The sequence below is a fragment of the Symphalangus syndactylus genome, chromosome 11 (assembly GCF_028878055.3).
Source record: "Symphalangus syndactylus isolate Jambi chromosome 11, NHGRI_mSymSyn1-v2.1_pri, whole genome shotgun sequence".
NCBI lineage: Eukaryota > Metazoa > Chordata > Mammalia > Primates > Hylobatidae > Symphalangus > Symphalangus syndactylus.
The window spans coordinates 25,880,280-25,904,470 of NC_072433.2; the positions used below are offsets into that span (position 1 = coordinate 25,880,280).

Consider the following 24,191-nt stretch of genomic DNA (forward strand, 5'->3'; position numbering starts at 1 on the left):
TTGGTGCATGTTCTGGGGCCAGCCAGGCAGGGACTGATTCCCCCCCACAACTCCCCAGCACAGTCTGGAGAATGGCATGGGTTCAGACAAACACTTTTATACTAAAAGCTAGGGGTTAGCAGGACTGGAGCATGCAGGCTGCCCACAGGTTCCTAGCTTGCAGGCTCTGGCTCTCGAGGTCCCACACGCCTGATGTCAATCACCTGAAGCCGCTCCAGGACAATCTGGAGGATTTCCACCACGCCTTCTTCCTTCTCGTCACCCTCCTCTGGCATTTCCAACTCAGGGAGCTGGAAGGCCTGGCTCACATAGGTGTTCACAGTCTGCTTGTCCAGGCTGGGGTCGATGGTCATCAGGGCCCCTCGCAGCTTGGGCAGAGTCACTTCCTCATGGCTGCCCCACAGGAAAAGAGAGTGACAGGCCCTGACCCCTCCTCTCCGTGCCCCAGACTCCCAGGTGCCCTTCTCTGTGCTGGGCTGAGCAGTGGATGGTGCATGGTGCACAGGGAGACCCAGGGGCTTCAGGGGCCCAGCCTGTGGGACTCGCCTATGGATGAGGGTCACTCACAGTTCTATGCCCAGCTCCTGCTTTAGCTGCTGTAAGTACTCATCCTTCTCATCCATGTATTGTTCCCAGAGTTTTTGCACAAAGGGCTCACTCTGGCCCTCCTCATCCTGGGAGGGGCCACAAGTCGGGGGAGGGCACATTGGCTAGGGTCCAGCCAAGGCTAGGGCAGGGGCCAGGCCAGTCCCCGGACCCCACACACCCACCTCCATAAACAGTGAGTGGTAGTTAAGCAAGTCTGCATTGCTGCTGCTGGGATGCCAGCCCCCTGCCTCCATCAGCTCCTGGATTTGCTCTTCTGTCTTGAGAGGGAAGGTACTCTTGAGGACAGTGCTGTAGGGGAGACACGAGGGCCAACAGGGACCTGCTGAGGCCTACTTGTGCCTCTCCCTAGTGCTCAAAATGGAGTGAGTTCCGAGGCTGTGGCCCTTCCCACCAGGTGCCCCTTTTCCCTGCAGATGCAGGAACAGTTGGGTAGGAGTTGGGGGTGGCCTGGACTGGCCTCTCACTTGAACTGCTCCATGGTTAGTAGCCCCTCGTTCTGACTGTCAGCATTTGTCATTTCCTTCAGCAGCTGGGCTACTGTCTCCTTCTGGGTGACATACACATTCTCACTCTGCTATAAGGAGAGAAGCATTATTCACTTGCTGTTCCTGGGAGTGGTGGGGGCAAAGCTGGTCTATGCTAGGGACAAAGACCGCTCTCAGTCTCCCCAAGGGGAATAGGCCCCAGCTCACCTTTCCCATCAAGACTGCATAGAACTGACTCATAACCTCGTTGGAGTGGAAGATCTTGATATTTTCAAAAATAGTGTAAGCCCAGGCCATGGCATCACTGGGCCCAAAGCGATGCTCCAGGAAATTGAAGAAGAAATCTGGGAACGTCTCTTTCTGCGGGATCGAGGAAATGCTCAGTCATCCTGCCTTAGGGTTGGTTGGCCCTCATCCCTGGCACCTCTGGACCTGCAGAGGACTCTGGATCTGAAGACCACGCTGGGCCAGAGTGGCTGGTGAGATCTGACCTGCTCCTCAGCAAGACGTTCCTTCCAGGCATCCTTGAGGAGGTTGACCACGTCCTTCTTGCTTGGCTTCTTGTTCTCCACAAGGCCATGAAACCGAAGAAAAGCAGGGATGGCTTCCCCATAGCCCTAGGAGGGAGGAGGATATCAGCTCATCTCTGGACCCATCTGTGGCCCCACCCCCAGTCAGCGAAGAGCTTCAGTTGGTTCCCCAAAAGCTTGTCTGAGCAGCAGGGCATGGCTGTTCTGACTCTGGCCCAAGCCCCACTCCTGGGGCCTACCCTACCAGACCAGGGAAGAAGTCTTTTTCCCGCAGCAGCCCCGAGCCAATCTCTTCCAGGAGCACGTCCACCAGCTGGTCGCTGTTCTTGCCCTCAGCCAGCATCTGCCAGCGCTCTGGGCCCCCAGCCACCACATCTGCATGTGGGGAGAGGGAGCTGGAGTCCGGGCCCACATGTAAGCAGGACCTGGGGCCCCGCCGGCTGCCCTCACCTTCGCACTTGGTCCAGTCAGGCCGCGGCGTGGAAGTGCGCTGGATCTCCTGCAGCTCAGAGAAGAATTGGTCCCGCTCCTTCAGCATGCTCATATGCAGCTGCATCAGGATCTCATGTTCCTTGCGAACCTCCTCGTAGCTGGCTCTCAGGGTGTCCAGCTGTGGGCAAGGACATTGGCCCTGGCCCCCCACCTGTGAGACCCTGTCCTACCCTCCTGGCCCTGCCTGCCAGCACCTGCTCCTGAAGATCCTTGTTGGTCTTTTCCTGCATTTCAAAGTCCCTCCTGGGGACCACATCTCCAAAGTTGGCCTTCATGGTGTTGAGTTCCATCTGTGTGCGGGTCAGGTCTTGCCGGGTCATCTTAAGAGCCAGGGTTAACTTCACCGGGTCCTCCCCCCAGATGCCTGCCAGGGGAGGGGGTCCACCAGCCTGTGTCACCATGGCTTTCTCAGGGGTTGCCTGAAGCCCTCTGCCCTTCCTGTTTGGGGTTTCCTGGGTCTTGCCTACAGCACTACCAGCCTAGGGTTTCAGGCTAAAGTCTAGAAGCCCAGGAAACTGAGTACCAGGCCTGTCCAGCCCACTGGGAGCCTAGGCTGCCTCAGCTACCAACTGTGTTCCTACAATTTGCAGTTCAACTCAGAAGATACATAGCCCTGGGGGAGGCAGGGACATCTCCCCTCTGAACGGTTATGGAATGAGAAGGTCTTAGGAATGTTGAATGAATGGGGCTTAGGGGTGAGACCAGACTCCTCCAGCGTCTCAGAGAAGAGAGAAACCCGATTCCTGATTCAGGCTTACCTGGCGACTGGGCTAATGACATGTCCTCCCGCTGGTACCGCAGCTCATTCAGGTCTGCGATGAGGATCTTGCGGGCATCTCGCTCACTGAGGTAGTGCAGGTATTCCTCAGCCAAGTTCTTCCTCAGTTTGGTCACCTGATGAGAAGGTGGCTGTGTGGTCAGGGGCTGCCCCTGGACCCCTGTATGCAGCTGGTCACCCCAGGGAGTGGGCTGGGTGCTGGGGGGCCCCATCAGGGACTGAACAGGAAAGGTGAAAGAAGGAGGAGATTGGCCATTTCTGAGAATTCGGCAAGGTGCCAGTGCTTCCCCCTGTGGGGAAAGTGCTGAGCCTAGCAGCAGGGCAGTGGGTGGAGTTAGCAAGGCTCTCGGGGAAGGTGGTGGCTCAGTGTGTCACTCCCTGTAGAAAGGCAGAGCGGGGTAGGGGGTCACCCTTGTGGTGGGGTTGGCAGGAATTCGGGGACTTGGTCATCACACCGCTTCCATTCACCTCACTCTGCAATGAAATCTTCTCCTCATTATTTTTGTCGATGAGTTTTAGCAAGTTCATCTTCTCTTTCTTGAGCAGGGAGATTTCATGCTTCTCCTCAGCTCTCATGGCCAGGATCCTCTCATTGCAGTCCTCATTCACAGTGACAAGCTTGGCCCTCAGGGGCTCTAGAGCCCGAATCTTCTCCCTTTGGTGGGCTAAGCAGAGACAGGTGGGAGAGCTGCTTTGGGGCCATGGAGAACAAACAGCCAGAAGACACAGACCCTAAGGTCATGGGTGAGTGGCTATGTCGCTTGCAAACCCCAAGAATCTCTGCATGCCTTGTTCAAAGCCATGGTCCCTGTTTCAGGCCTTCCTGCACTTGACTTTAAACCAAGGGCAGAGTTCAGATGAAGACCGGGGTCTCTCCTATGTCCTTTCCCCTACAGCCTTAAGTCCTGCAACTGCACCATGTCCTGCACCTCCTGAGCCTGGCAAGCCTGCTGACTCCCAGAGGTGCTGACTCTCTCCTGGGGTTCACTCCCTTGTCAACAGGGACTGCCCCACTGTGCTTCTCAATGACAGGGGTGGTCAGGTGCTCTGGGGTGCCCTATCACGGAACAGTCTGTGCAGAATAGCTGAGGGGCCTTGGTGACCTCAAGGCCCAGTTGGTAGCTGCCCCAGCCCTGCTATGGAGCACCAGAAGGTTGAATAGGATCTTCTCCACCCCTTCCAGGCTGGGACAAGGAGGGGAGCTGCATTCCCTTTTTTTTTTTTTTTTTTTTTTTTGCGATGGAGTCTTGTTCTTTTGCCCAGGCTGGAGTGCAGTGGCGTGATCTCAACTCACTGCAACCTCCACCGCCTAGGTTCAAGCAATTCTCCTGCCTCAGTCTCCCAAGTAGCTGGGATTACAGGTGTGAGCCACCATGCACAGCTAATTTTTGTGTGTTTTTAGTAGAGACAGGGTTTCACCATGTTGGCCAGGCTGGTCTCAAACTCCTGACCTCAAATGATCCACCGCCTCGGCCTCCTAAAGTGCTGGGATTACAGGCGTAAGCCACTGCGCCTGGCAGGAGGTGCATTCTTACCCAGCATCCCCTCATATGCATTCTTGATGGAGGATAGTAATGGCTTGTACGTTTTGAAGTCCTCTATGAAGAACTCAAAGATCTCTCTGTAAGGCTGGCAAGAAAAGGGAACCCATCATCTCCTGGCCCACAGCTGCCAACCTTAGTGGGGAACTGTTTTTCTTTTTCTTTTTTCCTGAGATGGAGTCTCGCTCTGTCACCCAGGCTGGAGTGCTGTGGTGCAATCTCGGCTCACTGCAACCTCTGCCTCCCAGGTTCAAGTGATTCTCCTGCCTCAGCCTCCTGAGTAGCTGGGATTACAGGCATGCGCCACCACGCCTGGCTAATTTTTTTTTTTTTTTTTTTCTGAGACGGAGTCTCGCTCTGTCGCCCAGGCTGGAGTGCAGTGGCGCAATCTCGGCTCACTGCTAGCTCCGCCTCCCGGGTTCACGCCATTCTCCTGCCTCAGCCTCTCCGAGTAGCTGGGACTACAGGCGCCCGCCACCGCGCCCGGCTAATTTTTTGTATTTTTGGTAGAGACGGGGTTTCACCGTGGTCTCGATCTCTTGACCTCGTGATCCGCCCGCCTCGGCCTCCCAAAGTGCTGGGATTACAAGCGTGAGCCACCGCGCCCGGCCATCCTGGCTAATTTTTGTATTTTTAGTAGAGACAGGGTTTCACCATGTTAGCCAGGATGGTCTCGATCTCCTGACCTCGTGATCCACCCACCTCAGCCTCCCAAAGTGCTGGGATTACAGGTGTGACCCACTGTGCCCGGCCCTGTGTCTTTCTTTTTTTTTTTTGGAGACGGAGTCTCGCTCTGTCACCCAGGCTGGAGTGCAGTGGCGCGATCTTGGCTCACTGCAAGTTCTGCCTCCCGGGTTCACACCATTCTCCTGCCTCAGCCTCTCTGAGTAGCTGGGACTACAGGCGCCCACCACCACGCCTGGCTAATTTTTTGTATTTTTTTAGTAGAGACAGGGTTTCACCATGGTCTCGATCTCCTGACCTCGTGATCCGCCCGCCTCGGCCACCCAAAGTGCTGGGATTACAAGCGTGAGCCACCGCGCCCGGCCAGCCCTGTGTCTTTCTTTACTGGGCTTAGTGGTATTCCGGCATGAGGCTGCCAGGTCACTTATATTCAAGTAAATGCCCTAGATACCACCCAGGTACCTCACAGTGCCACAGAGTCTGGGGGGCAGCTCTCTGGAGGCCTGTCCTGATGCTATCTCTGAGGCCTAGTGGACTGCCATGACCATGGACAGACCTCCATTCTGTGCCTGAGCCCCTCTCTGGCTCTCCAGGAAGCCAGCCTCTTGTCTTCTAGACACTGCATCATTGGCCTCTCACTTGTAACCTCTCCCCATCTTAGAGCCTGGTAGATTCAGGAGATTGAAGGTTGTACCCTTGCATCCTGACATGCAAGTAGGGGTGTGGTCCTCTGTCCCATTTGGACGCATGGGAGGTTTCTGGAGGCAGCACTGCTCACTGAAATGAACATAGTCTCCAGAGTCAGCCCTAAGTTTGAAGCCTAGCCCCAGTATGCCATAGTGGTATGCTTTCTTCCTTATCTGTTCGGGAGATCGATGTAAGGCCCCAGCCCAGGGCCTTGCACTTGCACATAGCCAGTGCTCAGTAAATGCTTTAGTCAATGACTAAGTCAAAAGGCAGGGATCCTCTGTCATCATCCTTGTTTGAGCAGATTTGGTGATTCTCTCCCTAATATACACTGGAATCTGGGTTAGATCTGGTCTCTCTCTCTCTCTTCCTCCCTCCCTCCTTATGCATCTGGGCTGGTTCCTTAAGCTTGGGGTTGTTGCCACTGGGCTGGTAAACACGGTGTGACCCCTGCTTGCCCAACTGCCAGCAGTCAGGCTCCATTCACTGATGTCTAGTGGCCCAACCTGGGTACTGGGGATCATAGAGCTGCAGGGACTGGGCACAGCATCCAGGCCACCTGACTCAGATGAGGAAACTCCAGCCTCAGGAGACATTCGGATCCACATTGCAGCCTTGCCTGCTCACTGGAGTTTTCTTTTTTTTTTTTTTTTTTGAGATGGAGTCTCACTCTGTCGCCCAGGCTGGAGTGCACTGGCATGAACTTGGCTCACTACAAGCTCCACCTCCCAGGTTCATGCCATTCTCCTGCCTCAGCCTCCCGAGCAGCTGGGACTACAGGTGCCTGCCACCACACCTGGCTAATTTTTTTGTATTTTTAGTAGAGACAGGGTTTCACCATGTTAGCCAGGATGGTCTCGATCTCCTGACCTGGTGATCTGCCTGCCTCGGCCTCCCAAAGTGCTGGGATTACAGGTGTGAGCCACCATGCCTGGCCTTCTTTTTTCTTTTGACAGAGTCTCGCTCCATTGCCCAGGCTGTAGTGCAGTGGCATGATCTTGGCTCACTGCAACCTCTGCCTCCCAGGTTCAAGCAATTCCCCTGCCTCAGCCTCCTGAGTAGCTGGGACTACAGGTGTGCACCACCACTGCAGGTTTTGTATTTTTAGTAGAGGCAGGGTTTCACCATGTTGATCAGGCTGGTCTTGAACTCCTGACCTCAAGCGATCCTCCTGCCTCAGCCTCCCAAAGTGCTGGGATTACAGGCATGAGCCACTGTGCCCGGCCTCACTGGCATTTTCATAGGATGTTTCATGCTTCTGTTCAGGGAAGGAGACCCAGGAGAGCTGGGAGAGGAGGGTTTCCCCTGAAGGTCTGAGGTGCTCAGTCCTTGTAGGTGAAGCTTTTCTTTGTTTTTGAGACGGAGTCTCACTCTTGTCGCCCAGGTTGGAGTGCAGTGGTGTGATCTCGTCTCACTGCAACCGCTGCCTCCCGGGTTCAAGCGATTCTCCTGCCTCAGCCTCCTGAGTAGCTGGGACTACAGTCACCCACTACCATGCCCAGCTAATTTTTGTACTTTTAGTAGAGACAGGGTTTCGCCATGTTGGCCAGGCTGGTCTTGAACTCCTGACCTCAGGTGATCCACCTGCCTTGGCCTCCCAAAGTGCTGCGATTACAGGCGTGAGCCACCGTGCCTGGCCAGTAGGTGAAGCTTCTTCCCACCCTTCCCCCTCCCTCCCCAAGTTTCTTCTGTGGCTCTGACCTGCAGCCTTATTTCCTGGGTGGAATCTGTGCCCAGATCCAGCAGGAGGAGCTCCTTGCGTAGGTAGTTTTCCAGTTCCTCCAAGTACCGGGGCTTGGCAGTGCGAAAGGGGTGCTGCTGGCAGCTCCTGCAGGGGACAGTGGCTGATATGTGGCCAGCACCCCCACGGGACCCTTGTGCCCTCAGTCTGGGGCAACACATGCCCCTGCCCTGTCTCCTGGCCCAAAGCCTGGCCCATGCCAGCCCACCCACCATGGGACTGACCCTGGCTTACCCTACTCGCTTCCAGTAGTCATCTGAACAGGGTTTTCGATTTTGCAAAATGGTCTGGCCACTGGTGTATGTGGGCCATGGGGACAGGTGCCCACCCATGGAGAACTGACCAGTCTGCAGGGAGGGACAAGTGGGGTTGCCATGGCAACATTGCTTCCCTTCCTAATGTTTCTCTCCATCTCTCCTCCCCCAGTCCTGACTTTTTTTTTTTTTTTTTTTTTTTTTGAGACAGTCTTGCTCTGTCGCCCAGGCTGGAGTGCAGTGGCACGATCTTGGCTCACTGCAACCTTTGACTCCCGGGTTCAAGCTATTCTCTGCCTCAGCCTCCCGAGTAGCTGAGATTACAAGCACTCACCACCACGCCTAGCTAATTTTTGTATTTTTAGTAGAGACGGGGTTTCACCATCTTGGCCAGGCTGGTCTTGAACTCCTGACCTCATGATCCACCCACCTTGGCCTCCCAAGGTGCTGGGATTACAAGCGTGAACCACCGCGCTTGGCCAGCTCTGATGTGTTTTACAAACATCTCTCAACATGGTTCACAATTAAGACTGTGGGTTCTTGAGTTAGAGAAGACTGGGGTTAAGTCTCAAATGTCCCTTATTAGCTATGTCACAACTTCTCTGAGTCTTAGTTCTCACGTCTGTAAAATAGGGATGATGGTAGTCTTCGTCACAGTGTATTGATGTGAGGATGCAATGAGAAAGCACAGTCGGGCACGGTGGCTCACGCCAGCACTTTCGGAGGCTGAGGTGGGTGGATCACGAGGTCAGGAGATCAAGACTATCCTGGCTAACAGGGTGAAACCCCATCTCTACTAAAAATACAAAAAAAAATTAGGCCGGGCACAGTGGCTCATGCCTGTAATCTCAGCACTTTGGAAGGCCAAGGTGGGTGGATCACGAGGTCAGGAGATTGAGACCATCCTGGTTAGCACGGTGAAACCCCGTCTCTACTAAAAATACAAAAAATTAGCCGGGCGTGGTGTTGGACACCTGTAATCCCAGCTACTCTGGAGGCTGAGGCAGGAGAATGGCGTGAACCCGGGAGGCGGAGCTTGCAGTGAGTGGAGATCACCCCACTGCACTCCATCCAGCCTGAGTGACAGAACGAGACTCCGTCTCAAAATAAATAAATAAATAAAAATAATAAAAATACAAAAACAAAATTATCTGGGCGTGGGGTGGGTGCCCGTAGTCCCAGCTACTCGGGAGGCTAAGGCGGGAGAATGGCATGAGCCCAGGAGGCGGAGTTTGCAGTGAGCCAAGATTGCGCCACTGCACTCCAGCCTGGCGACAGAGCGAGACTCGGTCTCAAAAAAAAAAAAAAAAAAAAATTAGCCGGGTGTGGTGGCGTGTGCTTATAGTCCCAGCTACTCGGAAGGCTGAGGCAGGAGAATCCCTTGAACCCGGGAAGCAGAGGTTGCGGTGAGCCGAGATCACACCATTGCACTCCAGCCTGGACCACAAGAACAAAACTCTGTCTCAAAAAAAAAAAAAAAAAAAAAAGAGAGAAAGCATAATGTGTGCTTTACATGGACCCTGGTACTTGCTAGGAACTCAATAAAGATTAGCTATTCTGGCTGGGCACAGTGGCTCATGCCTGTAATCCCAGCAGTTTGGGAGGCCAAGGTGTGCGACTTTTAGCACTTTGAGGCCAAGGTGGGCAGATCACTTGAGGTCAGGAATTTGAGACCAGCCTGGCCAACATGGTGAAACTCCATCTCTACTAAAAATACGGTGGCGCGTGCCTGTATTCCCAGCTACTAGGGAGGCTGAGGCAGGAGAATCGCTTGAACTTGGGAGGCAGAGGTTGCAGTGAGCTGGGATCGACCCATTACACTCCAGCCGCGGGGACAAGAGTGAAACTCCATCTCAAAAAAAAAAAAAAAAAGACTATCAAAATGGATGTAATTTTATGTATGTATGTTTATATGTATGTATTTATTTATTTATTTGAGATGGAGTCACACTCTGTTGCCCAGGCTGGAGTGCAGTAGCGCGATCTCTACTCACTGCAGCTCTGCCTCTTGAGTTCAAGCGATTCTCCTGCCTCAGACTCCCGAGTAGCTGGCCTGCCACCATGCCCACTTCTTTTGTATTTTTAGTAGAGATTACAAGTGTGAGCCACAGCGCCCGGCTCACGCCTGATTCCCAGCACTTTGGGAGGCAGAGGGAGGCAGATAACCTGAGGCCAGGAATTTGAGACCAGCCTGGCCAACATGTTAAAACCCCATCTCTACTAAAAATAAAAAATTAGCCAGGCCTGGTGGTGCACACCTGTAATCCCAGCTATTCCGGAGGCCGAGGCAGAAGAATTGCTTGAACCCTGGAGGCAGAGGCTACAGTAAGCAGAGATCGCACGACTGTACTCTAGTCTGGGCGACAGAGAGAGACTCTGACTCAAAAAAAAAAAAGAGATGGAGAGATGGGGTCTCACTATGTTGCCCAGGCTGGGCTTCTCGAACTCTCCTGGGATCAAGAGATCCTCCTACCTTGTCCTCCCAAAGTGCTGGGATTACTGGCTTGAGTCACGATGTCCAGCCTAATTTTTATAAAAGCACAAAATAACCCTGGAAGACACCTGGGAGTTTATTTTTTATTTTTTTCTTAGAGATAGGGTCTTACTCTGTCACCCAGGCTGGAGTGCAGTGACCCAATAACACCTCACAGTAACTACAAACTCCTGGGCTCAAGAGATCCTCCCACTTCAGTCTCCCGAGTAGCTAGGACTAATGGGTACGCCACCACTCCTGGTTAATTTAAAAAATCTTTTTCGTAGAGATGAAATCTCCCTGTGTTGCCAGGCTGGTCTCAAACTCCTGGTCTCAAGCAGTCTTCCTTCTTTGGCCTCCCAAAGTGTTAGGATTACAGGTGTGAGCCAGCCTTGTTTTTCAGAATTTTATTTATTTATTTTTTTTGAGACTGAGTCTCCCTCTGTCACCCAGGCTGGAGTGCAGTGGCACAATCTCTGCTCACTGCAGCCTCCACCTCCTGGGTTCAAGTGATGCTCCTGCCTCAGCCTCCTGGGTAGCCGGAATTACAGGCGCATGCCACCACACCCAGCTAATTTTTGTATTTTTAGTAGAGATGGGGTTTCACCATGTTGGCCAGGCTGGTCTTGAACTCCTGACCTAGTGATCTGCCCGCCTCAGCCTCCCAAAATGCTGGGATTACAGGTGTGAGCCACTGCGCCCAGCCCAGACTTTTATTTTTTATTATTTGTTTTTATTTATTCATTTATCTTGAGACGGAGCCTCACTCTGTTGCCCAGGCTGGAGCGCAGTGGTACGATCTTGGCTCACTGCAACCTCCACCTCCCAAGTTCAAGCAATTCTCCTGCCTCAGCCTCCCGAAGAGCTGGGACTACAGGCACGCACCACCATGCCCAGCTAATTTTGTATTTTTAGTAGAAACGGGGTTTCACCATGTTGCCCAGGCTGGTCTCGAACCTCTGACCTCAGGTGATCCACCGACTTCGGCCTCCCAAAGTGCTGGGATTACAAGCGTGAGCCACCGCGCCCGGCCATTTTTCAGACTTGTAAAAGACCAGTCCTTGGCCGGGCGCGGTGGCTTACGCCTGTAATCCCAGCACTTTGGGAGGCCAAGGCGGGCACATCACGAGGTCAGGAGACCGAGACCATCCTGGCTAACACGGTGAAACTTCGTGTCTACTAAAAACACAAAAAATTAGCCAGGTGTGGTGACACGTGCCTGTAGTCCCAGCTACTCGGGAGGCTGAGGCAGGAGAATCGCTTGAACCTGGGAGGCGGAGGTTGCAGTGAGCCAAGATTGTGCCACTGCGCTCCAGCCTGGGCGAGGAGCGAGGCTCCGTCTGAAAAAATAAATAAATTAATTAATATATAAAAAAAAGACCAGTCCTCGTGTTCTGTCTACTGTTTCTACCGAGAGAAAATGTGGCTACCCTCCTTTGCTTGCAGAGGCGAGTGGAAGCTGGAGAGCTAGCTGCCATGCCGCGTCTTGGCTAGGTTATTAACAGCTGAGGGATCTCCGCCCGGGTGGCTGGAACGTAGTGCTCCCGGGCGCTCCGTGCTCTCTGCTTCCCCCTGTAGGTAAAAACGGGAAGACGGCCCCGGAGGGACGGCGGGAGGGAACACTGCCCTCTGGTGGTTGATGCCGCGCAAAAGAAAGTGAGAATGAAAAAGCCTGGCCCACAGAAGGTGGCAGCTGAGAACGCTGCCCTGGAGCCTCAGAGCTTTCCCCTAGTCATCAGGTCTTTTGGGCTGCGCTTGGTCTCTGCGAATAATCCATACTGACCCCCACCTTTCTCCTCCCTGGAGTCACTCCCGCAGGGGTGTTGGGAGTCCCCAGCCCCAGAAAGTGTGTGGCCCATGTGTTTCCAAATTCCCCACGAGGGTCACGGTCACACAAGGAAAATCACCATACAGCCCGTGCTGTTCCACTGTGAGCCAGAGTTGTAAGTTTACTCAAATGTGTTTTTTCCTTTATGAGATTTGGACAATGGCTATTTGCTGATTAATAACAATCCTATGATCATATCAACAAGAGCCCAAAAGTACTTAATAAGACAGCATTGGGGCCAGGTACAGTGGCTCACGCCTGTAATCCCAGCACTTTGGGAGGCCGAGGCAGGCAGATCACGAGGTCTGGAGTTGGAGACCAGCCTGACCAACATGATGAAACCCTGTCTTTACTAAAAATACAAAAATTTGCCGGGCGTGGCCGAGCATGGTGGCTCACACCTATAATCCCAGCACTTTGGGAGGCTAAGGCGGGCGGATCACGAGGTTAGGAGATCGAGACCATCCTGGCCAACACGGTGAAACCCCATCTCTACTAAAAATACAAAAAAATTAGCCAGGCGTGTTGGCGGGCATCTGTCCCAGCTACTGGGGAAGCTGAGGCAGGAGAATGGGGTGAACCCGGGAGGCGGAGCTTGCGGTGAGCCGAGATTGCGTCACTGCACTCCAGCCTGGGTGACAGAGCAAGATTCCATCTCAAAAAAAAAAAAATTAGCCGGGCGTGGTGGTGTGCACCTGTAATCCCAGCTACTCAGGAGGCTGAGGTAGGATAATCACTTGAACCTAGGAGGCGGAGGTTGCAGTGAGCCGAGATCGCACCACTGTACTACTTCCTGGGTGACACAGCAAGACTCCATCTCAAAAAAAAAAAAAAAAAAAACAGTATTGAGCTTGGTGTGGTGGCTCACACCTGTAATCCTAGTGCTTTGGTGCTTTGGGAGGCCACGGAAGGAGGATTGCTTGAGCCCAGGAGTTCAAGACCAGCTTGGGCAACGTAGTTTAGACTCTGCCTCTACAAAAAATACAAAAAATAGCCAGGTGTGGTGGCGCACTCCTGTAGTCTCAGCTACTCAGGAGGCTGAGTGGGAGGATAGGTTCAGCGTGGGAGGTGGAGTCTGCAGTGAGCTGTGTTTGTGCCACTGCACTCCAGCTGGATTGTCAGAGCAAAACTCTGTTCCCCCCCCACCAAAAAAAATTAGCTGGGTGTGGTGGCATGTGCCTATAGTTCCAGCTACTTGGGAGGGTGAGGTAGGAGAATCACTTGAGCCCAGGCATTTGAGACTGCAGCAAGCCATAATTGCACCACTGCACCCTGACAGGCAAAAGCCTGTCTCAAAAAAAAAGACGGCATTCTTTTTTTTTTTTTTTTTTGAGATGGAGTCTTTGGCTGGAGTGCAGTGGTGTGATCTTGGCTCACTGCAACATCCACGTCCCAGGTTAAAGCGATTCTCGTGCCGCAGCCTCCTGAGTAGCTGGGACTACAGATGCACCACCATGCATGACTAATTTTTGTATTTTTAGTAGATATGGGGTTTCGCCATGTTGGCCAAGCTGGTCAAACTCCTGACCTCAGGTGATCCGCCTGCCTCGGCCTCCCAGAGCACTGGGATTATAGGCATGAGTCACTGTGCCCAGCTCTTTTTTTTTAATTTAAATTTCATTTCTCTTCTGATACCTTGGTACAGCATTCTTTTTTTTTTTTTTTTTTCTTTTTTTTGAGACGGAGTCTTGCTCTGTCGCCCAGGCTAGAGTGCAGTGGCGCAATCTCGGCTCATTGCAAGCTCCGCCTCCCGGGTTCACACCATTCTCCTGCCTCAGCCTCTCGGAGTAGCTGGGACTACAGGCGCCCGCCACCACACCCAGCTAATTTTTTTGTATTTTCAGTAGAGACGGGGTTTCACCGTGGTCTCGATCTCCTGACCTTGTGATCTGCCCGCCTCGGCCTCCCAAAGTGCTGGGATTACAAGCGTGAGCCACCGCGCCCGGCCTAGCATTCATTTTTATATACAAACTTTAAAAAAGAGGAATGGCGGAAAGATCCAGAGTGAACATGGTAGAGACGCATCTCTTTCCTCCTGCCTTCACACACCTACTCAGCAATTATGGAGCTATCAACATTTGGCAGACATTCAGGTAGCATGTTAGATACTAGGGCCGTAAAGACAGAAAGATACAGTCACAGCCTTGAAGGACCTTGGCAGATCTGGTATGACCGTCCCAGCAGGTAGCACAGTGCCTGGTGTGTTGGCAGGAGGGATGAGAAGTGAGGTCCGCTGCAGAATGCTGAGCTGCAGGGGAGGGATGTCTGTGGGCAGAGGCGAGTTCTCTCTGCCTAGGGAGATCCGGGAAGGCTTTTCAGGTGAGGAGCAGGCAGCCAGTGTACACCCTTCTCCCCAAAGCCTGGTGGGCCTGGCCTCTCTGAGCCACACTCTCTGACTGAGAAGAAGCCACTCTGGTGGGCATGTTTCAGGTGGGCATGTTTCAGGTGGGCATGTTTCAGGTGGGTGGTACTCTTGGGTTGCAGGAAGGGAGACGGATAGGGTCTGGGGGCTGACATTTGGGGTTCCAAAACAACACTATCACTAACCAGTGTCCTTCGTTTCTGAAGAAGCTTGCAATTCTGGGTGTTCTTGTCTTCTGTGAGAAAGGATTCGTTTATGGTCACTCCTGAAGGCTGTGGCTGTAATCTGCACAGAGAAGGGAAAGCTGATGGTGGGTGACAGAGTCCAGAGTGGGAAGAGAACCCCCATCCTTCCTAGATCCACAAGGCATAGCCGTCTCCCCGAGCCAGGCTCTGGGTCTTCCCAGTGATGCTTCCGGATTCCCAGAGAAACTGCCAAGCAAGTCCCTGGTCTTGGGTCCAAACCATTTGCTTACATTCCCAGAAACATTCTTTTCATCACCAAAATTTCACCAACTACTGCAGCAGCAGGACATCCTCCCCATGAACCCAGAGAACCCCATGGGCCTATACTTCGGTTCAGTGTTCAACTGTGGCTGTGATATTGGTTTCACGTACACAACTCTGGCACACTCTGGGGCTGTGATACAAAGGGCAGGTGCTGTAGGACAAGAAGCACAAGGTCTGGGGTCCAGGATCTGGGGTGTGAGTCTGAATCCTGCACTTACTGGCGACTTATGATAGGGTCTAAGGGCTGACATCTGGGGTTCTAATAGGATCACCCTCGAGCAAGTCATTTAGTATTTCTTAGCCTGGTTTCTTCAGAAATAATTGGGGACAACTTTTTTTTTTTTTTTGAGACCGACTCTTACCTTGTCACCCAGGCTGGAGTGCAGTGGTGCCATCTCGGCCCCCTGCAACCTCCATCTCGCAGGTTCAAGCCATTTTCTGCCTCAGCATCCCGAGTAGCTGGGATTACAGGCATCTGCCACCATGCATGGATAATTTTTGTATTTTCAGTAGAGACGGGGTTTCACCGTGTTGGCCAGGCTGGTCTTGAATTCCTGACCTCATGATCCACCTGCCTTGGCCTCCCAAAGTGCTGGGATTACAGGCGTAAGCCACTGCTCCCAGCCAGAGACAACTCTTGCTTTGCCTATCTTACATAGTTGTGAAATTTATTTTATTTATTTATTTATTTTGAGACGCAGTCTCACTCTGTCACCCAGGGTAGAGTGCAGTGGCGCCATCTCAGCTCACTGCAACCTCCACCTCCTGGGTTCAAGCAATTCTCCTTCCTCAGCTTCCTGAGTAGCTGGGACTACAGGCCCCTGCCACCATGCCCAGCTAATTTTTGTATTTTTAGTAGAGATGGGGTTTCACCATGTTGGCCAGGCTGGTCTTGAACACCTGACCTCAAATGATCCACCCACGTCTGCCTCCCAAACTGCTGGGATTACAGGTGTGAGCCACCATGACCCGCCTGAAGTTTAAATAAGAATTAGCTGGGTGTGGTGGCGGGTGTCTCTAATTCCAGCTACTCAGGAGGCTGAGGCAGAAGAATCACTTGAATCTGGGAGGCAGAGGTTGCAGTGAGCCGAGATCACACCACTGCACTCCAGCCTGGGTGACAGAGTAAAAGTCTGTCTGAAAGAAAACAAAAAAAATTAGATGTGCATATGGGTGTGGTAGCTATGCCTGTAATCCCAGCACTTTGGGAAGCCAAGGCAGGCAGATCGCTTGAGCCCAGGAGTTCGAGACGAGCCTGAGCAACATAGTGAGACTTTGCCTCTATTTTTATTTATTTATTTATTTATTATTTATTTATTTATTTATTTATTTATTTATTTTTGAGACAGAGTCTTGCTCTCTTACCCAGGCTGGAGTGCAGTGGCGCAATCTTGGCTCATTGCAAGCTCCGCCTCCCGCGTTCACGCCATTCTCCTGCCTCAGCCTCTCCGAGTAGCTGGGACTACAGGCGCCCGCCACCACGCCTGGCTAATTTTTTGTATTTTTAGTAGAGACGGGGTTTCACTGTGGTCTCGATCTCCTGACCTCGTGATCCGCCCGCCTCGGCCTCCCAAAGTGCTGGGATTACAAGCGTGAGCCACCGCGCCCGGCCTATTTATTTATTTTTATTTATTTCTGGTTTCAAACTCCTGACCTCAGGTCATCCGCCTGCCTTGGCCTCCCAAAGTGCTAGGATTACAGGCGTGAGCCACTGTACCCAGCCAATTTTTTTTTTTTTTTTTTTTTTTGAGACAGAGTCTGACTCTGTTGCCCAGGCTGGAGTGCAGTGGCGTGATCTCGGCTCACTGCAGCCTCCGACTCCCAGGTTCAAGCAATTCTCCTGCCTCAGCCTCCTGAGTAGCTGGGACTACAGGTGCACACTACCGTGCCTGGCTAATTTTTGTATTTTTAGTAGAGATGGGGTTTCACCATGTTGGCCAGGGTGGTCTCGATCTCCTGACCTCGTGATCTGCCCGCCTCAGCCTTCCAAAGTGCTGGGATTACGGGTGTGAGCCACCGTGCTGGGCCTATTTTTTTTTTTTTTTTTTTGAGACAGAGTCTCACTCTGTTGCCCAGGCTGGAGTGCAGTGGCGCAATCTCGGCTCACTGCAAGCTCCGACTCCCGGGTTCACGCCATTCTCCTGCCTCGGCCTCTCCGAGTAGCTGGGACTACAGGCGCCTGCCACCACGCCCGGCTAATTTTTTTTTTTTTTTTTTTTTTTTTGTATTTTTTAGTAGAGACGGGGTTTCACCGTGGTCTTGATCTCCTGACCTCGTGATCCGCCCGCCTCGGCCTCCCAAAGTGCTGGGATTGCAAGCGTGAGCCACCACGCCCGGCCATCAATACCTTCTTATCAAGACTGATTTGTTGGCCGGGCGCGGTGGCTCACGCCTGTAATCCCAGCACTTTGGGAGGCTGAGATGGGCAGATCACGAGGTCAGGAGATCGAGACCATCCTGGCTAACACGGTGAAACCCCGTCTCTACTAAAAATACAAAAAATTAGCCGGGCGAGGTGGCGGGCGCCTGTAGTCCCAGCTACTCGGGAGGCTGAGGCAGGAGAATGGCGTGAACCCCGGGGGGCGGAGCCTGCAGTGAGCCGAGATCGCGCCACTGCACTCCAGCCTGGGCGACAGCGAGACTCTGTCTCAAAAAAAAAAAAAAAAAGACTGATCTGTTATTTGCTGGGTGCGGTGGCTCAAGCCTGTAATCCCAGCACTTTGGGAGGCAGAGGTGGGCAAATCACGAGGTTAGGAGTTCAAGACCAGCCTGGCCAACATAGTGAAACCCTGTCTCTACAAAAAAAAATACAAAAATTAGCCGGGTGTGGTGGCAGGCGCCTGTAGTCCCAGCTACTCGGGAGGCTGAGGCAGGAGAATCTCTTGAACCCGGGAGTCAGAGGTTGCAGTGAGCCGAGATGGAGCCACTGCACTACAGCCTGGGCAACACAGAGAGACTCTGTCTCAAAAAAAAGGGCAGGGCGCGGTGGCTCACACCTGTAATCCCAGCACTTTGGGAGGCTGAGGCGGGTGGATCACGAGGTCAGGAGATCGAGACCACCCTGGCCAACACGGTGAAACCCCATCTCTACTAAAAATACAAAAAATTAGCCAGGCAAGGTGGCGGGTGCCTGTAGTCCCAGCTACACGGGAGGCTGAGGCAGGAGAATGGTGTGAACCTGGGAAGTGGAGCCTGCAGTGAGCCGAGATCGCACCACTGCACTCCAGCCTGGGTGATAGCGCGACTCCATCTCAAAAAAGAAAAAAGACTAATCAATTCTCCAAACTCTGTTCTTGCTCATGCTGGAATCACCAGGAAAGGCAAGGTAAGCAAGAAAATTGGGGAATTCTATAAATTCTGAGAAGCTGTTGAATGGAAAAGTTCAGTAGGTAACAGATGTTGTTAGTTTTGAATATCAAAGGAGACAACATTATAAAACAGACTTAAAACAAGGCAAACCAAACACCTGCTAGGGCCTGTACACTTATCCAAAAAGCTTAGGATGCTTGGGCTGGGCGTGGTTGCTCACGCCTGTAATCCCAGCACTTTGGGAGGCCGAGGTGGGCAGATCATGAGTTTAGGAGATCGAGACCATCCTGGCTAACACGGTGAAACCCTGTCTACTAAAAATACAAAAAATTAGCCAGGTGTGGTGGCACGCACCTATAGTCCCAGCTACTTGGGAGGCTGGGGCAGGAGAATCACTTGAACCCAGGAGGCAGAGGTTGCAGTGAGCTGAGATCATGCCACTGCACTCCAGCCTGGGCAACAGAGCGAGACACTCCATCTCAAAAAAAAAAAAAAAAGCTTAAGATGTATTATGTTAAATATTTTATGGTAACCCTCAGAGGGGAATGGGAAACATTTATATTTCTACCTCAAAGCTGGACCAAACTCAGTTATTTATTTATTTTTATTATTATTTTTTGAGACATAGTCTGGCTCTGTCGCCTAGGCAGGAGTGCAGTAGCATGATCTCGGCTGACTGCAACCTCTGCCTCCCGGGCTCAGGTGATCCTCCTGCCTCAGCCTCCCGAGTAGCTGGGATTACAGGTGAGCACCACCACGCCCAGCTAATTTTTGTATTTTTAGTAGAGATGGGGTTTCACCGTGTTGGTCAGGCTGGTCTCGTACTCCTGACCTCATGATCTGTCCACCTTAGCCTCCCAAAGTGCTGGGATTACAGACGTGAGCCACCACGCCCGGCCTCAAGCTCAGTTATTTAAGTGGTAGTAGGCAGTAGGTTTGTCAGGGGTGTATCTTGGTATTCAGTGAACGCAAGCTGCTGAGTTCCATCCACCAAGTGCCAGGGTTATGAGGGTGAAAGGAGAAAAGCCAATAGGGAGGAGAAACCTGCCCCAGGAAAATGCACAATTCGAAGGTCCCTTGCAGAGGGTCCTGATGACATGTTCCACAGTGCCAAGGTCTAGCCTATCCATCATGCTGCCCCTCTTTAAAGGGAAAGGATGAGGACAACCACAGTGTCTCTAAAAGAAACAGTGAGTCTGGCCCAACATCACTAAATACTGGTGAATAAGGAATATGGTAGATTAATGATGTTTGTATTTTTTAAAATTTTATTTATTTACTATTTTTTGAGACAGGGTCTCACTCTCTTGCCCGGACTGGAGTGCAGTGGCCCGATCTCGGTTCACTGCAACCTCTGCCTCCCAGGTTCAAGCAATTCTCCTGCCTCAGCCTCCCAAGTAGCTGGGATTACAGGTGCATGCCACTACCGCCTGGCTAGTTTTTGTATGTTTAGTAGAGACAGGGTTTCACCATGTTGGCCAGGCTGGTCTTGAACTCCTGACCTCAAATGATGCACCCACCTCAGACTCCTAAAGTGCTGGGATTACAAGCATGAGCCACTGCTCCCGGCTTGTATTATTTATTTATTTTTTTTTTTTTTTGAGACGGAGTCTTGCTCTGTCTCCCAGGCAGCTGGAATGCGGTGGTGAGATCTCAGCTCACTGCAACCTCCTCCTCCTGGGTTCAAGCGATTCTCATGCCTCAGCCTCCAGAATAGCTGGGATTACAGGCGCACGTCACCATGCCTGGCTGATTTTCTTTTTTTTTTTTTGAGACGGAGTCTCGCTCTGCTGCCAGGCTGGAGTGCAGTGGCATGATCTCGGCTCACTGCAACCTCCACCTCCTGGGTTCAAGCGATTCTCCTGCCTCAGCCTCCCGAGTAGTTCGGACTACAGGTGCAAGCTACCACACCCGGCTAATTTTTGTATTTTTAGTAGAGACGAGGTTTTACCATGTTGGCCAGGATGGTCTTGATCTCTTGACTCCATAATCTGCCCACCTTGGCCTCCCAAAGTGCTGGGATTACAGGCGTGAGCCACTGCGCCTGGCCAATATTTTGCATTGCTATTAGAAACAGGGTTTTTGCCATATTGTCTAGCCTGGTCTCGAACTCCTGAGCTCAGGCAATCTGCCTGCCTTGGCCTCCCAAAGTAACAGGATTATAGGGGTGAGCCACCGTGCCTGGCTGTATGGCTGTGCTTTTTTTTTTTTTTTTTTTTGAGACGGAGTCTCGCTCTGTCACCCAGGCTGGAGTGCAGTGGGGAGATCTTGGCTCACTGCAAGCCCCGCCTCCCAGGTTCACGCCATTCTCTTGCCTCAGCCTCCCAAGTAGCTGGGACTATAGGCACCCGCCACCACGCCCGGCTAATTTTTGTGTGTGTTTTTAGTAGAGATGGGGTTCCACCATGTTAGCCAGGATGGTCTCGATCTCCTGACCTCGTGATCCACCCACCTTGGCCTCTCAAAGTGCTGGGATTACAGGCGTGAGCCACCACGCCCAGCCATTTTTTTTAAATAGGGTCTTGCTTTGTTGCCCAGGCTACAGGGCACTAGTGTGATCATAGCTCACTGCAACCTCTTGAACTCCTGGGTTCAAGTAATCCTCCTGCCTCAGCCTCCCGAGTAGCTGAAACTTTTATTATTATTATTATTTGTAGGGACAGGGTCTTACTATATTTCCCAGGCTGGTCTTGAACTCCTTACCTCAAGTGATCCTCCCACCTTGGCCTCCCAAAGTGTTGGGATTAAAGGCATGAGCCATCATGACCAGCCCTGTGCTTCTTTCTTAAAATGGATGGGGATTCTCTTTCTGGGTCTGCTTCATATCCTTTTCATAGAGAATGGCAGTTTACTAAATTATTCCTGTGCTGGGTAACAATTCTTTTTCTCTCTTTCTTTTTCCTTTTTTTGAGACGGAGTCTCACTCTGTCGCCCAGGCTAGAGTGCAGTGGCGTGATCTTGGCTCACTGCAACCTCTGCCCTCTGCCTCCCTGGTTCAAGCGATTCTCCTGCCTCAGCCTCCCAAGTAGCTGGGATTACAGGTGCCCGCCACCATGCCCGGCTAATTGTTTTTTTTTTTTTTTTTGAGACGGGGTCTTGCTCTGTTGCCCAGGCTGGAGTGCAGTGGCAGGATCTTGGCTCACTGCAAGCTCTGCCTCCCAGGTTCACGCCATTCTCCTGCCTTAGCCTCCTGAGTAGCTGGGACTACAGGCACCCACCACCACGCCCAGCTAATTTTTTGTATTTTGTAGAGACCGGGTTTCACCTTGTTAGCCAGGATGGTCTCGATCTCCTGATCTGGTGAACCCCCGGCTTGGCCTCCCAAAGTGCTGGGATTATAGGCATGAGCCACCGAGCCTGGCCTCTTAGGGACTTTTGTAGGCTTTTCTCTGTCATGGTAGCAGACCCTGAAGGATGAGAGTTTAGGTGGGATTGGGTGGAGATTTTTTTTTTTTTTCCATTGGGAATGAGTAGAAGCAGGGACACTACATTTATTCAACACTTACTGGGTGCCTATTACATACAAGAACTGTGTCAGGCCGGGTGCGGTGGCTCACGCCTGTAATCCCAGCACTTTGGGAGGCCGAGGCGGGCGGATCACGAGGTCAGGAGATCGAGACCATTGTGGCTAACACGGTGAAACCCCGTCTCTACTAAAAAATACAAAAAAAAAAAAAAAAAAAAGCCGGGTGTGGTGGCGGGTGCCTGTAGTCCCAGCTATTAGGGAGGCTGAGGCAGGAGAATGGCGTGAACCCGGGAGGTGGAGCTTGCAGTGAGCCGAGATTGCGCCACTGCACTCCAGCCTGGGCGACAGAGCAAGACTCCTTCTGAAAAAAAAAAAAAAAAAAAAAAGGCCGGGCGCGGTGGCTCAAGCCTGTAATCCCAGCACTTTGGGAGGCTGAGGCGGGTGGATCACGAGGTCAGGAGATCGAGACCATCCTGGCTAACACGGTGAAACCCCGTCTCTACTAAAAATACAAAAAAATTAGCCGGGCGTGTTGGCGGGCGCCTGTGGTCCCAGCTACTCGGGAGGTTGAGGCAGGAGAATGGCGTGAACCCAGGAGGTGGAGGTTGCGGTGAGCCGAGATCGCGCCACCGCACTCCAGCCTGCGGGACAGAGAAAGACTCCGTCTCAAAAAAAAAAAGAACTGTGCCAAGAGCTTCACATATTCTGCCTAAATGTTCCCAACAATGTTTGTGGGGTGGGCTGTATCATTCCAATGTTTGAGATATACAAGCTGAGGCCTGGAACTTGAAGGGCCTTCTCTGAAGTCCCAAAACTAGAAAACGATTTAGCCAAAATTTTTGTTTTAATCCGTATATATGGCTTTCCAGGCTGATGGAGCTGGTCATATTTTGCAGTACCCAGAGGCTATACACCTGAGTACAGGCAGAAGCTACCCAGAGGATGATCTCTCCAGGCTTCTAAAGTATTTCTTTACTTGTGCAATGGTAATATTACTACTTTATACGGTTGTTGTGAGGATTAAATATGGTACGTAGGCCAGGTGTGGGGGTTCACGCTTGTAATCTCAGTTTCAGAGGTCGAAGTGGGAGGGTCGGCCGGGCGCGGTGGCTCACGCTTGTAATCCCAGCACTTTGGGAGGCCGAGGCGGGCGGATCATGAGGTCAGGAGATCGAGACCATGGTGAAACCCCGTCTCTACTAAAAAAATAGAAAAAATTAGCCGGGCGTGGTGGCGGGCGCCTGTAGTCCCAGCTACTCGGAGAGGCTGAGGCAGGAGAATGGCGTGAACCCGGGAGGGGGAGCTTGCAGTGAGCCGAGATTGCGCCACTGCACTCCAGCCTGGGCGACAGAGCGAGACTCCGTCTCAAAAAAAAAAAAAAAAAAAAAAAAGAAGTGGGAGGGTCGCTTGAGTCTAGGAGTTCGAAACCAGCCTGGGCAACGTGGTGAAACCTCGTCTTTACAAAAAACAGACGAACAAAGAAACAACCAAAAATTAGCCGAGGATGGTGGCGCATGTCTGTAGTCCCAGCTACTCGGGAGGCTGAGGTAGAAGGATCGCTTGAGCCCGGGAAGTCGAGGCTGCAGTGAGCCGTAGTAGTGCCACTGCACTCCAGCCTGGGAGACAGAGCGAGATCTTTTCTCAAAAATAAAATATTTAAAAATGTGGTATATAAAGCATTTAGCATATAGTACATTCAATACAAGCTGGTTGTTACTAGTAATGATAAAGTGCGCCTGCCCTTTTGCTAGCACGTAACGTCTTCACTGGGCTAAATCAGCCCGATTCTAACCTTTCCTGCAACCATTGACTCTGTGGTGCTGGAGCCCTAGATCAATGGTCAGAGGCCAGCAGGAGGTGCAGAGGTCCGGATCAAGTGCCATTTCCCTCTCTAGAAGTACTCAAACCCTCCTCTCTGCCCTCATCCCTGCCAGCGCCTACCTCGACGCGGACGAGAAGCTGTGGCACCGCGACTGCTGGCAGGCCATGACCCACGGGCAGGCGGGCAATCAGCACCCGCGGCCTGGGAAGCTGTGGTAGTGTACAACCCGTCGCCATGGCGACCAGGCCCCAGAGGCCCCGCGGCGAGGGCGGAGTCAGGGATGCGCCACGCCCCCGAGCCTAGCGCCCGAGGGCTGGGAGGAGGACAAGTAGCAAAGGTGGACTGGGACCCGGCAGCGGGTGCCCTGAGAGTCAATTACTACAGCCGATTTGACCCCAGGTACAGAACTGAGGCAGGGGGATGAACAGAGGCCATGGGGAGGGTAAGTGTGCTGAAAGGCCGGAGCCGCTTTGCCGGCGGGAATTGTAGTTTTCGGTGTCCCGACGTCTCGATGGGACAGGCTTATGGCTGAGGAGGGTTGTACTACATCTCCCAGAATTCGCTAGCAGCCCGAGTTGCTCCGCCTCTCGAGAGCTCTGCATTGTGGGGTATGGAGTTCGA

The 24,191-nt window shown here is 52.4% G+C and overlaps 2 protein-coding genes across 9 annotated transcripts in view; one reads left to right on the forward strand and one right to left on the reverse strand.

The window, feature by feature from the left end:
• Positions 1-4: 4 nt before the first annotated feature.
• On the reverse strand, positions 5-23,993 carry TSNAXIP1 (translin associated factor X interacting protein 1). Of its 7 annotated transcripts, none has more exons than XM_063611743.1 (18): positions 23,690-23,969; positions 15,336-15,448; positions 14,640-14,749; positions 14,256-14,386; positions 7,782-7,894; positions 7,508-7,634; positions 4,430-4,523; positions 3,363-3,559; positions 2,875-3,010; positions 2,311-2,480; positions 2,075-2,255; positions 1,869-1,999; positions 1,586-1,711; positions 1,302-1,454; positions 1,074-1,183; positions 771-897; positions 568-674; positions 5-393 (listed from the first exon to the last, which is right to left on the reverse strand). In XM_063611743.1, exons 1-18 carry the CDS (start codon positions 23,804-23,806, stop codon positions 153-155), a joined length of 2,484 nt encoding a protein of 827 aa, XP_063467813.1. In that variant the 5' UTR covers positions 23,807-23,969; the 3' UTR covers positions 5-152. The 7 variants fall into 7 exon arrangements, with proteins under 7 accessions (XP_063467813.1, XP_055153552.1, XP_055153553.1 ...); XM_055297577.2 differs by having other exon boundaries at positions 2,075-2,234; positions 23,690-23,967; XM_063611744.1 differs by having other exon boundaries at positions 248-393; positions 547-674; positions 23,690-23,970.
• Positions 23,951-24,191, forward strand: part of RANBP10 (RAN binding protein 10) — an 86,391-nt gene continuing 86,150 nt past the window's right edge. Inside the window, exon 1 of one of the 2 annotated variants that reach the window (XM_063611756.1) lies at positions 23,951-23,969. The gene's annotated coding sequence lies outside the window, so the exon portion shown is untranslated. Of the gene's footprint in view, positions 23,970-23,993; positions 24,013-24,191 lie in introns of those variants that run through there. The other variant, XM_055297585.2, reaches the window with a different exon arrangement.